At 40.6% G+C, this 15,194-nt stretch overlaps 2 protein-coding genes across 4 annotated transcripts in view; one reads left to right on the forward strand and one right to left on the reverse strand.

Moving 5' to 3' along the window:
• SASS6 (SAS-6 centriolar assembly protein) overlaps positions 1–1,874 on the forward strand; it is a 41,829-nt gene extending 39,955 nt beyond the window's left edge. Inside the window, exon 17 of the mRNA XM_002715837.6 lies at positions 94–1,874. Coding sequence (XP_002715883.1) covers positions 94–200 — 107 coding nt within the window. The 3' untranslated portion in view covers positions 201–1,874. The remainder of the gene's footprint in view (positions 1–93) is intronic.
• A 213-nt stretch (positions 1,875–2,087) lies between these two features.
• Positions 2,088–15,194, reverse strand: part of SLC71A1 (solute carrier family 71 member 1) — a 48,155-nt gene continuing 35,048 nt past the window's right edge. For all 3 annotated transcript variants that reach the window (XM_089300297.1, XM_002715838.6, XM_089300298.1), the window contains 4 exons: positions 6,920–7,032; positions 5,584–5,681; positions 4,469–4,632; positions 2,088–3,448 (listed from right to left, as the gene is read on the reverse strand). In XM_089300297.1, coding sequence (XP_089156423.1) covers positions 3,242–3,448; positions 4,469–4,632; positions 5,584–5,681; positions 6,920–7,032 — 582 coding nt within the window. In that variant the 3' untranslated portion in view covers positions 2,088–3,241. The remainder of the gene's footprint in view (positions 3,449–4,468; positions 4,633–5,583; positions 5,682–6,919; positions 7,033–15,194) is intronic.

Here is a 15,194-nt window from a genome sequence, read left to right on the forward strand (position 1 = left end):
TGAGCAGACATTTCTGAACTGAGCTTTGTACGCTGTGCTTTAATTAACTGTTGAAGACTTAACTGAGTGTGAATTTTTTGTCCTTATTTGCAGACCATCAGAAAGATGGCACTCTGGGAGCATTACAGACATCTTCCAAACCTGCAGTCCTCCCTTCCACGTCTTCAGCCTATTTCCCTGGGCAGATACCCAACAGTTAACTCTAGTATCATCCTTCACCTCTTAATATTCTAGATGCTCAGGTGGTTGGAAATAGGTTAACAAATTCTGAATGAGCAAGTTTCAGATTTCACTTGAGCTATTAAGTTGTTTGGATTCTTTATTAAATCTGCCGTCATTTAAAGCAGACAGTTTATAGTAACAAAATTATACTTATTTGGAGTGATTTTTTTTTTTTTGGGTTTGTAGAATAGTAGGATGAATTCTATTAAACTGACCCTTAGAAATTCAGTTCTAAGGAAACAGTTGATCCTTACAAGGGACATCTCAATCATATTGAAAACCTGTGTAGAACAAAGTGGTATGAAACCAAAGAATGCTAATAGCTCATTTCATCTTTTTCATGGGTAAAGTAAGCTTTAAATTTCCCACCTAAAAACTATGAGGGCAAACAGTTATCTGATATATTATTGATGACATTTACATTAAAAGGGAAATGTCCTAAAGTTCATTACCTTAAATTAGTGAAATGAATTAAGCCTTCATAGCAAGTAACTATTTTCCTTGAAACATTTAAATTAGCTATTGAATGAATCTATTAAGATATAAATTAGCCACTGAGTCTGTTAAAATGACTATAAATATAATTTTGACGGCATACTTACATAACCAGATTAAGAAGTTTAGTTACTTGAGCTAAGGTTTATACTATTTCAGTGCTTCTTAAAAGTTTACTCATCTACTTCTTCATCAGTTATGCAGTTAATCTGTATCAGTGGACTTGTTTAAAAAGTGGCATCATACAAAACTTCTACTTAGTACATCATGGATATTCAGTTTTTATCAAACTTGGGTTCATTTTTAATGTTTACTTAATAAGTAGGCAAAACAAATAAGGTTAGAAGTTACAAATTTCTTACTTTCCCTATAATTGAGTTTTAAGTAGGAACTATTCCCTGGAAAAAATTATGTCACTTTAAAAAATTTACCCATAATCATAGGGCCCGTTTTGTTGCCAACCACTTATTACAGTATAGTATAGTGTTCTCTCAAGAGTCTTCTAAAAATCAATTTGTTTGTAAAGTGCTGATGGTCAGCTGATAATTTAAAAATCATTTTCAAGTACTTTATTATACAAGTGAGGAAAAAGACATCAAAATATCAATGGCATAGCAGTGTTACTGTGTTCTACAGTAAGATAATTTTTTAACTGTCCTGAGTTATATTTTGAAACTGTTGGCAATCTGCAAGCTGTCTTAAATTGGAGAGCTAATCTGAAATTTCAGTAACTAATCATAAGCAGTTTACTGTATTAATGAGAATTGGTTACAACACTTTGAAAACGCTTACTATTCTTAAAATATCTTGGCAATACTGGGATCTGCTTTGTTGTAAATACATTGACAAGGTTTTAATGGGGTACAGTGTACAGGTAGTTTAAAAAATATTTATATATATATTAGACAATCTCTTGCCACGTGCACACATGAAAAATTGAATTTCCAAAACAGGATGGATAGAGGTCACTCTGCTATCAACTCATCATTTTGTTTGTATTAAATGTATATATATATATATATGGACTTCCAAGTGTGCTAATTCTTTGCTCTACCTCTTACAACTTTGAAATGATTTTGAAGTGTAAAAATTGTACATGTGTTAATAATCAAAATGTTGCATTTAATGTTATTTCTATTAATAAAGTATGAACATTATTTTGGGAGTATGATGTGTATTAAAAATAAAAATAGGGTTGAGCTACAAAACCTATTCTTAGAAAGTACTTCCAGTTGTATCTTCTTTTCCCTTTTACAATGAAAGAAAAGAAATGGATTCAAAAGGGAAAGACAAAGCTTTCTCACCATAAAACTAGTTATGATAACAAATAAAGCCAAAACAGGCCCTTAGAGGGACTCACAGATCAAGACTTAAAAAAATCATTAAAATATTTAATTTTATTAACAGTATTTACATTTCTTTTAAGACCTTATTTAACCATAGTGAATGTTCCAAGTTTAAAAAGCATTAAGCAATAACCACACACAAGATGAAAACAGTGTAAACTATACAATACTTTATGTACAATTTTTACAAAGTAACACTTTTTTTAAATAATATAACTGGACACAAAAATATACACTTTAGAGAAATTCACATCAGTAATTGTATAAAGCTCTCCTCTAGGGTCCTGAAAATTTAGGACAAACATTAGCTCTGTAAATAAAGTGTTACTGTGACAGTCCTGAAAGGCCACTATATATATTTATCTACATATAGATATCACATTGACATTTTCAAGGCTACCAGCTTTACTATATAATTTTAGATTATGTATTCAAGTGTTGAGGTTTTATGATTATGCAAACATTAAAAGAATAGTGGTATAAGAAGTAGCTGGGGAACAAATTTGAGCCAGCATTTAGATCTACAGGCTCTAAACACCCCCAATTTAAATTCTAAATGGCTGATACCGTCTCACTTCAAAAACAGTAGTGAATAATGTTTAAAATAAAATTACTGCAAACAAGCTTGAAACATGATTCAGATTTAGTACAATTTTCCTAAAGAGTTGTTTTTAAAATGCAAACAATTCATTTACCATTTATTTTAGTGCATCTGCATTAAGGCTTTGAATTATTTGACCCAAGATTTTACAATATTAAAATCTGACTCCAGATTTTACAATGTTAAAACAAACAGGTTCACAACCGTACTACCTACTCTGTCTTGCTGAGAGTCAGCATAAATAGTTAAAGCTCAACACCTTAAGGAAATGGTAGCAAAGACATATGCTAATATCTAAGAAGTTACATATATAGTTTTTAATTAAAGAATGTATAATAAAACAAACAGCTTAGTGGCAAGAAATTGGTGCTAATAAACAAAAGGTTTCTTTTCAAAAGAAATTGTAACATCTTTGGAAAACTGTCCATTCTTTCTTTAGTTCCCACGGAGTTCATGCAGATACATTTCTTAAGACAATCTTAAAATACACTGTGGATGGAAATGGAATGTACATCCAGAACTACAAGTGAAAACTAAGACCTGGGTGCTGATAGAAAAATCTTCCTGATTTTGGGCATCACACGTTTGTGTCCTGGAGTAAAGGTTCTTTGGCCTCTCCTGGTGCTTGCGTACTATGAGGATGGCTGTGACTGCCACAGTGCTTTCTCCAACTGCTGGACCTTAAGCTTAAATTGGTATGTTCTGGAATAAACAAGGCAACAAGCAGAGCCAGCAGCACCGAACAGGCTCCGAAAAGGAAAGGGGGGCCAGGGATGATGGAATTCTGAGGAAGAAAAATATAATTAGGATTTCTGCATAAATACTTGTTGACAAGAAATTATCATCTTTTGGTGATAACAGATTACTATGACTTGTAAGCCAGTGACTCCTCTCTTTCTTCATTAAAGCCATGTTATAAAAAGCATTCTCTGTTTTCGGAGAAAAGGGACACGTACACTCTCAATATAAATTTCTGGAAGTAACAAGTGGCAAAACAGCCTATGCAAAATACTGTATCACTTTCAGCATAAATCTGAACACAGACGTCTTCTGAGTCTTTACACAGTTTTTTTCCAACAGAAAAATGTTCCTAGGAAGATCTCAAATGTAAAATCAAGTAGCCTGCAATATCAACTAGAGTAGTAAAATCAATTACCATTTTTCTGTTTCAAGACGGTAATTACATTTTCAAGTGACCAAAAGTGAGAACACGGAGATTAAGTGCCATTAACATGAGAAGACAGAGACCTTTGTTTTATCCCAGTTACACTCATTCTTAGCAAAAACTTGCACTGCCAGCTTTACTTCTGCAAAGCCCACAAGCATTCTTTTGGAAAAAAAAAAAAAAAAAAAAAGGCAAAACAAAAAAAAAACAAAACTCTAACTGGTTATAACTTTAGTGTGGAAGCCTAAACCAGAAAACTGATAGGCTATTTTTTTGGCTAAAACAATAACTACTGTTTGGCTTTCAAACTTTCAGTTAATAAGAAGGAAGTGTAGCAAGCAAGTGAATAAACACATAACTGACTTGTCATAGCATAGACAGGCTTAACAGAGGGACCTGTGGGACAACATCTTAAATGGAATACATAATATGGCTGTTACATACGCAATTATCTGTCATCTGACAAACTAGATGTTATTTTGTTCTCCAAGGAAAGATGGTATGTGTAGCCTGTTTTTATTGTTTTATTCAATCTAAAATAATAATTATCTCACATAAAAGCTTCTGTGACCAAAAAACTTCATCTTTGAATCTTGTCAAATGAACTATATAACTTTATCATGTGGCTGAAGAATTTACCTGCTCAAAGTGGTGCTGGGGGCTTGTGTTTGTTCCCAAGTCTGTTCCTGTTATTGGCAGTTCTTTAAGTTCCACATGGAAAATGTAGAAAATGAATCCATAAAGGGCTGGTCCCAGGCCATTGCACAATCCTCGAATTCCTGTTATCATTCCTTGAACAACACCTAAGTTGTTTAAAGAAAGTATTTAATAAACCAGCTATTTTTTTACGACTCTAAAAACAGGACCAATATGGAATTACCCTAAAATTAAGGCACTTAACAGATACTAGCAATTTATACTACAATGGCATTAAAAACTTCTTAGAAGCCATCAGCTCTGGGAAGTGTGGTAAACTTTCTTAAGCAAACATGTGCACAGATATATCCCTATGTAGGTCTAACATAGAAACAAGTGGGCACTGGCATTTTATCTCCCTAGAACACGGTCTGCAAAATACCTCTGGGTAAAAAGTCAGTTCACAAGCATAATGCATAAGCAGCTACTGAAGATCCCTTTTAGTCAAAGATACACTTCTTTATAGAGTTTGTTTGATTTTTGTTTCTCTCTGGTCTTCTCCAGTTTAAAATACAAGCTGCTTTGGTCATAGGCCTTTCCCCCTCATTTACCAACCAAGTGCCCATTGCCTCTCTTGCAACATCCTGTTTTATTACTAGACAAAACATCCTTTTCAAAGAATTACTCCTAATCTGTTAGTATTCCACGTAGTAAATGTTCCTACTCCAGAAGCCCAAGACAGTAAAGCCATGTTTGCTACATTCTATGTCTTCAGATAACTGAAGCCTAAGGTTTTAATTGAAGGGCTATCCCCTTTTAATTAAAGGAGTGTCCCCCAAGGTGTCTTAACACAACTGAGCAAACAAATGTTTAGTGAATCTTTATCACCAACCTTTCCAGAAAAATACAGTTAAGGCCACATAATCAAAGGGAGATAAGGGGAATGTACATTAACCTGAACATAATAATCCTAGATTTTGCTTTTCCTGTCTACCACTGAAAGCAATTTAGAAGTTTTCTACCTTACAGATACACTTATGTTTTAGTACTTATGAGAGAACACAGAATTGGAATATTCTTTGCTTTTAAAAAATTATAATTGGTTCTGATCAACTCACCCTGTTGATCAGCATCAGCAGTTCGTGAAACGAGCGCACTGACAGCTGGAAAGGTGATGCTGGACATGGCCGCCACTGCCCCGGCAGCCCACATCATCCTGAAATCAAAGCAGCAAAGCCAAAGTACTAAGTCCGTCTCCACTGTACCTGTCACAAACCACACACTTAAAATCAAGTGACTCTTACTGTGAAATGGCTGTGGCACAGAGAAAAGGAGAACTGTACTGGCTCTATTCCTTCCTCACTAGACGATTCTGGGCAAGTAACGTCAGGCTAACTGTTTACTCTTCTAGAAAACAGAAACACAACCACTAATTCCTAAGAATGGAGTGAGGCTTTCATGTAAAATTGGGATATCAAGTTCCAAACTGTACAGTAGGCAAGGCATGAAGCTTAGAGGTTCTGTTGGAAGATACTGTGTAATAAACACTGAATGTTTCCAAACATGAGAAGCCAGCAAAGTTCCCATGGACTGTGAGTCAGTGTGAAACTATCGCTGACTGAGCTAATGTTCAAGTTGTAAAGAATAAGTAACTTGGATCCTCCTGGCTTGATATTTGAAGGAAATCTTTGTAAAAGACTGGGAAACTAATCACCCACCAAAACACACTCTTGAGTTCACTCAAATCCATTCCAGATGGAGATGAGGTGGTCTGCTGTTGGAAAATCCATGCAAAACATGGAGCAGAGGCCTAAGTACCTGAGCACAATGTTGTCTGTGGCAGCCTAGAGCATCGCCACCAGTAGTGATGGCACTACCTGACAGCAGTGCCAGCAGTCCCTACAGGAAACCAGACTGCAAGAAAAGCTCAGAGCAAGAAGCCAGAGCAAAACAAATGTACTCTTTTCACTTCTGGCTTCCAATCAGAAATGATCACTGGTGGTATTTTTTTACTTTTCTAATCAGAACAACAAAAAGGTAAATAACACTAAACTTTCAGAGCCTTGTTGCTATGGGACTGCATACTTTTTCCTAGTGACAAACTGATCTAGAGTAAATGCCTCTTGGAGATTCGGTCAATAATTTCATTCAAAATTCAACAGGTCATTTTGCTAAAAACGGATACCTTTCTACCCTCAAGTCATTATAGAATGTATGACTACACAGGGAAGACTGCTTTATGAGGGAACTTCAAAAAGTTCCCTGGAATCAAGACAGTTTTGTGCAAAAATTTTGAACTCCATGAATATCTTTTTATACATTTTCATGAACTTTTTGAAGTACCGTCTTATATGCATTTAAAAAGCAAGGTAAGAGACAGTGCATATCTTAGATGAAAAACAAAAAAATTAATTAACAAAATTAAGAAAATACCATGGAAATACTTATACCTACCAAGGTTCTGAACCGAAACCATACCATGCCAGCTGTAATATCTGAAATCCCAGACCCAATAAAATGGTGTTCTTATTTCCAATTGACCTCATAAGCAGACTCAAGACTATGGTCTGAAAAACAGAAAAACCAAAATGATTTCTCAGAATAAAGTTTTTAAAAAGAAAAAATATTTAGTGATTTGTTTCACTTTATAATATGAAAACCACTATTACTTTTCTATAATTTGTCAACAATTGACTTCAGTGTTCCAGGGTCTTTAAGCAGACAGACCCAGATTCAAAGAGTGAGAACACTAAAAGGTGAACCTTCTATTCAGTACATTTTTATTGAGGACACTTAGAGAAGAAGTCCATGGAGCGGCGTTTTGCACAGGAGATTAATACCATTTGGGACTTGCACATTCCCTATCAGATTCCCTGGCTTGGAGTGCCAGCTCCACTTCGGATCTAGTTTCCCAATAATGTGCATCCTGGGAGACAGCAGATGATGGTTCAAGTTCTTGAGTCCCTGCTGTCACATCCACATGAGAGACCTGGATTGAGTTCCTGGCTTCAGCCTGTCCCAGACCCAGCTGTAGTGGGCTTCTAGTGAGGTGAGCCTAGAAGATCAAGATCTCAATCTCTGTCTCTCTCTCCTCTCCCTTCCTCTGAAATAAGTAAGAATGAACTGTTGCCTGAGTTTTAGAAGGCTAGTTTAAAAAAAAAATAGTTGAAAACAGAGTCAAAAGGAAGATATTAAGTAATGACTTTGGTAATTACTGTGATGTCACAGTTTTAAATACTTTTTATAAGTCAAAACTACTCCACAAGAGAATGATCCAACATGGGTAGCAGGCCATACAGCAGACTCATAGAATGACAAATACCCTAAATAGCACTCTGACCTTAGAATCAGCTGTTAAGGCATAAAGATCTAGCTGAAAAGCCCATGAGAGCATTTCAGGCATGGAAAGCCAAAACACCATGACAAAAATGACCTACATGAAGGATCTCTGTGAGTGAGATCCTGGTGGAAAGAAGGGGCCAAAGAAGGAGGTAACTTTCTCTGAAGGTAGGAGAGAACTTCCACCTTGCTTATGGCCCTGTCTAAATACTGGCGGAGTTTGTGGACTCAAAAGGTTTCCAGGGGCTGGCGCTGTGGCGCAGTGGGTTAAAGCCCCAGCCTGCATCCTATTTGGATGCCAGTTCAAGTCCTGGCTGCTCCAGTTCTGATCTGGCTTTCTGCTGTGGCTTGGGAAAGCAGTGGAAGATGGCCCAAGTCCTTGGACCCCTGCACCCACGTGGAAGGCCGCAAAGAAGCTCCTGGCTTCAGATTAGCTCAGCTCTGGCCGTTGAGGTCATTTGGGGAGTGTAACAGCAGAACGGAAGACGCCTCTCTCTGGCTCTACTTCTCTCTATAACTGTCTTTCAAAAAAAATATTTCTTAAAAAAAAAAAAAAAGAAAAAAAAAAAGGGGCTTCCATAGCCTTTCAGCTCATGACAAGAGCCTTGGGTGATCACTGATATCATAAATAAGAGTGTCAACTGTTAAATCAACAACAGGAGTCACTGTGCACTTGCTCTCCATGTAGGACCTCTGTCCTTTATGTGTTGGACTATGAGAATTAATGGTAAAACTACTTTTTTTTTTTTTTTTTTTTTGACAGGCAGAGTGGACAGTGTGAGAGAGAGAGAGAGAGAGACAGAGAGAAAGGTCTTCCTTTGCCGTTGGTTCACCCTCCAATGGACGCCGCGGCTGGCGCGCTGCGGCCGGCGCACTGCGCTGATCCGATGGCAGGAGCCAGGTACTTGGTCTCCCATGGGGTGCAGGGCCCAAGCACCTGGGCCATCCTCCACTGCACTCCCTGGCCACAGCAGAGAGCTGGCCTGGAGGAGGGGCAACCGGGACAGAATCTGGCGCCCCAACTGGGACTAAAAACTGGTGTGCCGGCACCGCAAGGCGGAGGATTAGCCTAGTGAGCCGCAGCGCCGGCCTAAAACTAGTCTTCAAACAGTACTTTATACTTCGTGTGTCTGTGTGGGTGCAAACTTTTGAAATCTTTACTTAGCACAGAGTTGATCTCTGTATATACAGATAATTAAAAATGAATCTTAATGAAGAATGGGATGGGAGAAGGAGTAGGAGATGGGATGGGAGTAGGTGAGAGAGGACGGGTATTGGAGAAAGAACTGCTATATTCCTAAAGCTATGCCTACGAAATTTGTATTCATTAAATAAAAGCTTTCTAAAACAAAACAAAAAAAAACACTACTCCACAATGCTTATTCCCCAATATAAATTAAAACTGACATAGTACAATGATTAGCCACATATTCTTGACCTAAATTAATTTACTGTGGAAACCATAATGGCTTTATGAACAGTTAATCAGTTAAACAAGTATGATCTGGAAGCAACTAACAACTAAGAGCAGGCCGGTGCCGCGGCTCACTAGGCTAATCCTCTGCCTTGCGGTGCCGGCACACCAGGTTCTAGTCCCAGTCGGGGAGCCGGATTCTGTCCCGGTTGCCCCTCTTCCAGGCCAGCTCTCTGCTGTGGCCAGGGAGTGCAGTGGAGGATGGCCCAAGTGCTTGGGCCCTGCACCCCATGGGAGACCAGGATAGGTACCTGGCTCCTGGCATCGGATCGGTGCGGTGCGCCGGCCGCAGCGGCCATTGGAGGGTGAACCAACGGCAAAGGGAGGACCTTTCTCTCTGTCTCTCTCTCTCTCACTGTCCACTCTGCCTGTCAAAAAAAAAAAAAAAAAAAAAAAAACCACAACAAACAACAAAGAGCAGAGACTTTGTGAAATCAGCCTGGATCACAATCTTGGCTCTAAATTGTGTGACCCTGGGCAAGTCACTTCCCTCTGAGCCTCAGCTTTGTTTCTCTCAAAAAGAGAATAGCACCCTTTTTAAAACTTTTCCATGTGAATTAAATGATATTTATTTACATAAGTGCTTAGCATTGTACTTGACACATAGTAAGCATTTAAAAAACAGTTTTAGAGGCCGGCGCCGCGGCTCACTAGGCTAATCCTCCGCCTAGCGGCGCCGGCACACCGGGTTCTAGTCCCGGTCGGGGCGCCGGATTCTGTCCCGGTTGCCCCTCTTCCAGGCCAGCCCTCTGCTGTGGCCAGGGAGTGCAGTGGAGGATGGCCCAGGTGCTTGGGCCCTGCACCCCATGGGAGACCAGGAAAAGCACCTGGCTCCTGGCTCCTGCCATCGGATCAGCGCGGTGCGCCGGCTGCATCGCGCCGGCCGCAGCGGCCATTGGAGGGTGAACCAACGGCAAAAAGGAAGACCTTTCTCTCTGTCTCTCTCTCTCACTGTCCACTCTGCCTGTCAAAAAAAATAAAAATAAAAATAAAAAAAAAAAAAAAAAAAAAAAAAAAAAAAAAAAAAAAAAACAGTTTTAGGCCAGCGCCACGGCTCACTAGGCTAATTCTCCGCCTTGCGGCGCCGGCACACTGGGTTCTAGTCCCGGTCGGGGTGCCGGATTCTGTCCTGCTTGCCCCTCTTCCAGGCCAGCTCTCTGCTGTGGCCAGGGAGTACAGTGGAGGATGGTCCAAGTGCTTGGGCCCTGCACCCCATGGGAGACCAGGAGAAGCACCTGGCTCCTGCCATCGGATCAGCGTGGTGCGCCAGCCGCAGCACGCCAGCCGCGGCAGCCACTGGAGGGTGAACCAACGGCAAAGGAAGACCTTTCTCTCTCTCTCTCTCACTGTCCACTCTGCCTGTCAAAAACAAACAAACAAACAAACAAAAACACACACAAAAAAACAGTTTTATCAATGGATGGGTTTCCTTGTGTTTTCTTGTCTTTCAGGGTAGTAGAAACCTAGCAATGATTTGAATAAAGACTTTTGGCTTCCTAATGAATGTTACAACATAAGATGGCTACTAACTCCATAAAAGAGGACAAGAAAATAATTCAGGAAATCATTTTATGACTGGCTGACTCTAGAACTCTCAATTGTAAAGATTCTTCAAATCATTTAAGAGTTTAATCAGATTTCATCACAAATGTGCCAATACAAAGTAAACAAAGATCCTTTTAAGGATTTTTAAACACTCAAAACACTCAGCTTTTTTTTTTTCTAAGACTTTCACTTAAACCACGTGAGCACAGGATTCAGCTCCACATGCTTTGCTACCTTATAGGATTACATTCTTCATCAACAACAGCAACAAGGAAACCTGCCCAGGGCCAGCAGTTAGCCAAGAAAAACTTTGACAAACATAAACACTGGGCCCCCATTTCACTCTAAAGCCAGTATTCTTCACTGCCAGAGTGCTCTCTTCCCTTTTTATTGCCCCCAGTCAAATGCAACCTGCATAGGCGTGTTACTTGCTTTGAAAATAGTAAGTAACATGCTTCTCATGGCTTGAGGATGGGAACTGGTAGCCAATATTATAAGATTAGAAATGATTAGAATGCTAGTGTTTCTCAATTTTATTTGTGGAATATAGCAGATAAGTGGCTTCCATAAACCATGAAAAAAAGAAAACTGGGTATTCCCAAAGCTCTGTGGCATCACACTGGCTGGCAAGAATAAAGAACTATCATGCCAAGTTGAGTAACTTTGGGAACTCCTAAGTTAACACTTCATCCAAAAAGCTATGATTGCCTTGATGGCTCTAGGAACTCACACAGGAGAAAACATTCGTTCTCATCATTGCTAACCTAAATGCAACACAAGAGGAAGAAGTACTGTTGAAAAACATTCACATGTGATGGAATACCTGCTACTTCACAGGAATCGGAAAAGAAGGATGCTGACCTGCAAGCCCTAGCCCGGTGGGAGGGAACAGGTTGCACTGGCCAGCACATGCTCTATCTTGTGACCCAAAGATCTAAGGATCTGATGCATCTCCTATGACATTCTACCTGGGTCAATCCGTTTTCTTCTCGAGGGCAGGGACGTATCTCTTATCTACTTTTGTATCTCCAGGACCTAGTAAGTTGTTAAAAGTTTTTATGGAGATAGCATGCATGATTTTAAATACATCACAATATTCTCAAGTCAGTAATGCAACCAAGACTTAATATATACACTGTGTTACACAGAAAAAAAAAATTGGCTTCCTTTAACTCTTATTTTGAAGATGACAGAACTAATCTCCAAGTTTAGATAATACAATAAAGACGGGCATGGAGATTAACAGTTAACACTGGAATCAGCTTTGGTCAGTCAACAAATATCTGCCAAGTCCCTGTGAGCCCACCTCTTATTCTAGGCTGAGAAAGTCAAAATACCAGTTGGCACGCAGACTACTTTCTAGCAGAAGGAAGACAGGTATGAGCACCATTATTTAACAAGTAGGATAATTCCAAAGTGACAGTGCAATGAGGAAATTAAAATCAGTCTGTGTGATGAAGATAGCACTTGAACCAGGATGGCCAAAGAAGGCCTTTTTGGTGGACATCTCCTGAATAAGGAAGCAGCAGTTATAGGCAGATCTGGGGGAAAGGAGCAAGCACTCCTAGCAAGGCCTTAGATTGGAAAGTACTCAACAATGTGGAGTCGGGAGGAAAACATGGTCAAGTTAAGAGCCTACATTTTATTCCGGTTGCAAAAGAAAGAAAGAGAGTTTGAAACATTAAACAGATGTGGTTAAATTTATATTTTACAAAAGTTACTCTGCCAAATAGAAAATGAGCTGTAAGGAGGGAAGAATGGACACAGAGAAACCAGATTGAGTTCCAGGTCATAGAGATTATGAGAAATGCTTCGACCCAGGATGTATCCTGGAGACACACAGTGACAGGAAGCATCCTTTCTGCCCAGCACGCTGGACGTGGGCTAAGGAGAAAGAAAGGAATCACATATGATGCCAGGTCTCAGACACAATCAATCAGGAGGTGGTGGCTGCAGGCAATGCAGGGTGCTGGGTAACAAAGATGAATGTGATACAGTCTTGACTTTAGTGAGCCAAAGGTAAATCAGAAATAAATACAAGTAAAATCTATAATACAGTATATTCTGTACAATTAGAGAAACATGCCCATGTTAGTATGGGAACCCAGGGAAGGACCACTTAGAGTGGAAGAACGGGAGACAGGAAGTATAGCAGCCACAAAGGCACACAGCTGAGAAATAAAATAAACACAGAGGCATAAACTGGGCGTTACAAGGCTCCATGCTGCTGGAGAGGGTGAAGACACTGGTCTCCTACCAGCTTGAGGGGCCAAGAGTGGACTTACACTCTCAGTACTACAGCGTAGAGGAGAATGCAAGATCACCCTGCTACTTTTGGAGCTGGATATGTAATATTTTAGTAAATCATGACATAAGGCCGGCGCCGCGGCTCACTAGGCTAATCCTCCGCCTTGCGGCGCCGGCACACCAGGTTCTAGTCCCAGTCAGGGCGCCAGATTGTGTCCCGGTTGCCCCTCTTCCAGGCCAGCTCTCTGCTGTGGCCAGGGAGTGCAGTGGAGGATGGCCCAAGCGCCTTGGCCCTGCACCTGCATGGGAGACCAGGAGAAGGACCTGGCTCCTGGCTTCGGATCAGCGCGGGGCGCCGGCCGCAGCGCACCAGCCGCAGTGACCATTGGAGGGTGAACCAACGGCAAAGGAAGACCTTTCTCTCTGTCTCTCTCTCTCTCACTGTCCACTCTGCCTGTCAAAAATAAAAATAAAAATAAAAAAAGTAAATCATGACATAAAAATGCAATCATCAATATTTACACATAAGGGGCTGGCACTGTGGTACAGCAGGTTAATGCCCTGGCCTGAAGTGCCAGCATCCCATATGGGTGCTGGTTCGAGACCCGACTGTTCCACTTCTGATCCAGCTCTCAACTATGGCCTGGGAAAGCAGTGGAAGATGGCCCAGATCCTTGGGCACTTGCACACACATGGGAGACCCAGAGGAGGTTCCTGGCTCCTGATCGGCGCAGCTCCAATTGCTGCGGCCAATTGGGCAGTGAACCATTGGATGGAAGACCTCTCTCTCTGCGTAACTCTTGACTTTCAAATAAATAAATAAAACTTAAAAAAAATATTTACAGATAGACTACACAATCCTATTCATCTGTTTTTGAAGTCTACCTAATTTTCTGTTTTTAACATAATTTTTAAGAAAACACATTCGAGAGACAAGAAGTCTGAAAGAGTTTCCATCTGTTAGTTCACTCCCAAATGCCTACAACAGCTTTGCAGATGAAGCCAGGAACTCAGCCTGGTCTCCCATGTGGGTGGCAGAACCCAACTTGAGCCATCGTGCTGCCTCCCAGGGACCACAGAAGCCAGGATCAGGAGCTGGAGGTAGAATTGTAAACTTAATTCAGGTACTCCTATGTGGGACACAGGCATCCTAGCCTGTGTCTTAACCACTATTAGGCTAAGTGTTTACCCATTTAATACGACTTTGCATATCAAAAATTTTTATTTTCTAATTTACTCTTCCATCTGTTGGTTCACTCCTATAATGTACAACAGCTAGGGCTGGGCCAGGCCTAAGTTTTGAGTTTACAACTCCATCTGGGTCTCCCACATGGGTGGCAAGGACCTAGTACCTGAGCCATTCATTAACTGCTATATCCCAAAGTACACATTAACAGGAAGCTGGATAGGAAGTGGAGCCAGGACTCAAACCGAGGCACTTTGATACAGAAGTGGCATCCCAAGCACAGCTTAATGGCTGTGCCACAACGCTTGTCCCTCAAAACCTATTTCTATGTAAGCACCAAAAGCTAGTCATTCGAAAACATTACTCTTCATGGACTGTGTTTGTGTGTATACACGTTCTCCCAGCAACGCTGGGTACAGAGCTGCTTGTTCCTTTCTAGATTCACTGCTCTCAGAACTCCACTGCTGTAGGACAGTTCCAGTACGAAACCAATCATACCTCTCTCCTTCATCTGTCTGCTCTATTAGATTTTGCACAATCAGAAACCAATTTTCATATTGTGTTCCACGTGCCAGGTACTCTCTGAACAGATGAAAAATTCCCTCTACAGCACCTTCAGCTTGGGACCCAAATCCTGGCGCAGGCAGTTGGGCCAATACCTGCTCCACTTCCACCAGCTTTCTGCTGGTGTGCCTGGGACAGCAGCAGAGGATGATCCAAATACATGGGCCCCTGCCACCCACATGGGAGACCCAGAAGTAATTCTAGGCTTCTAGCTACAGACTGACCCAGTCTCTGCTGTTGTGATCATTTGGGGAGTCAATCAGCAGATGGAGGAACCCTCTCCCTGTTTTTCCCTCTCTCTGTCACTCTGCGTTTCAGTAAAAATAAAATCTAAAACAAAACAACACAAAACAAAACCACACCACAACACTTTT

The sequence above is a fragment of the Oryctolagus cuniculus genome, chromosome 7 (assembly GCF_051225735.1).
Source record: "Oryctolagus cuniculus isolate XC-2025 breed Fujian yellow rabbit chromosome 7, ASM5122573v1, whole genome shotgun sequence".
NCBI lineage: Eukaryota > Metazoa > Chordata > Mammalia > Lagomorpha > Leporidae > Oryctolagus > Oryctolagus cuniculus.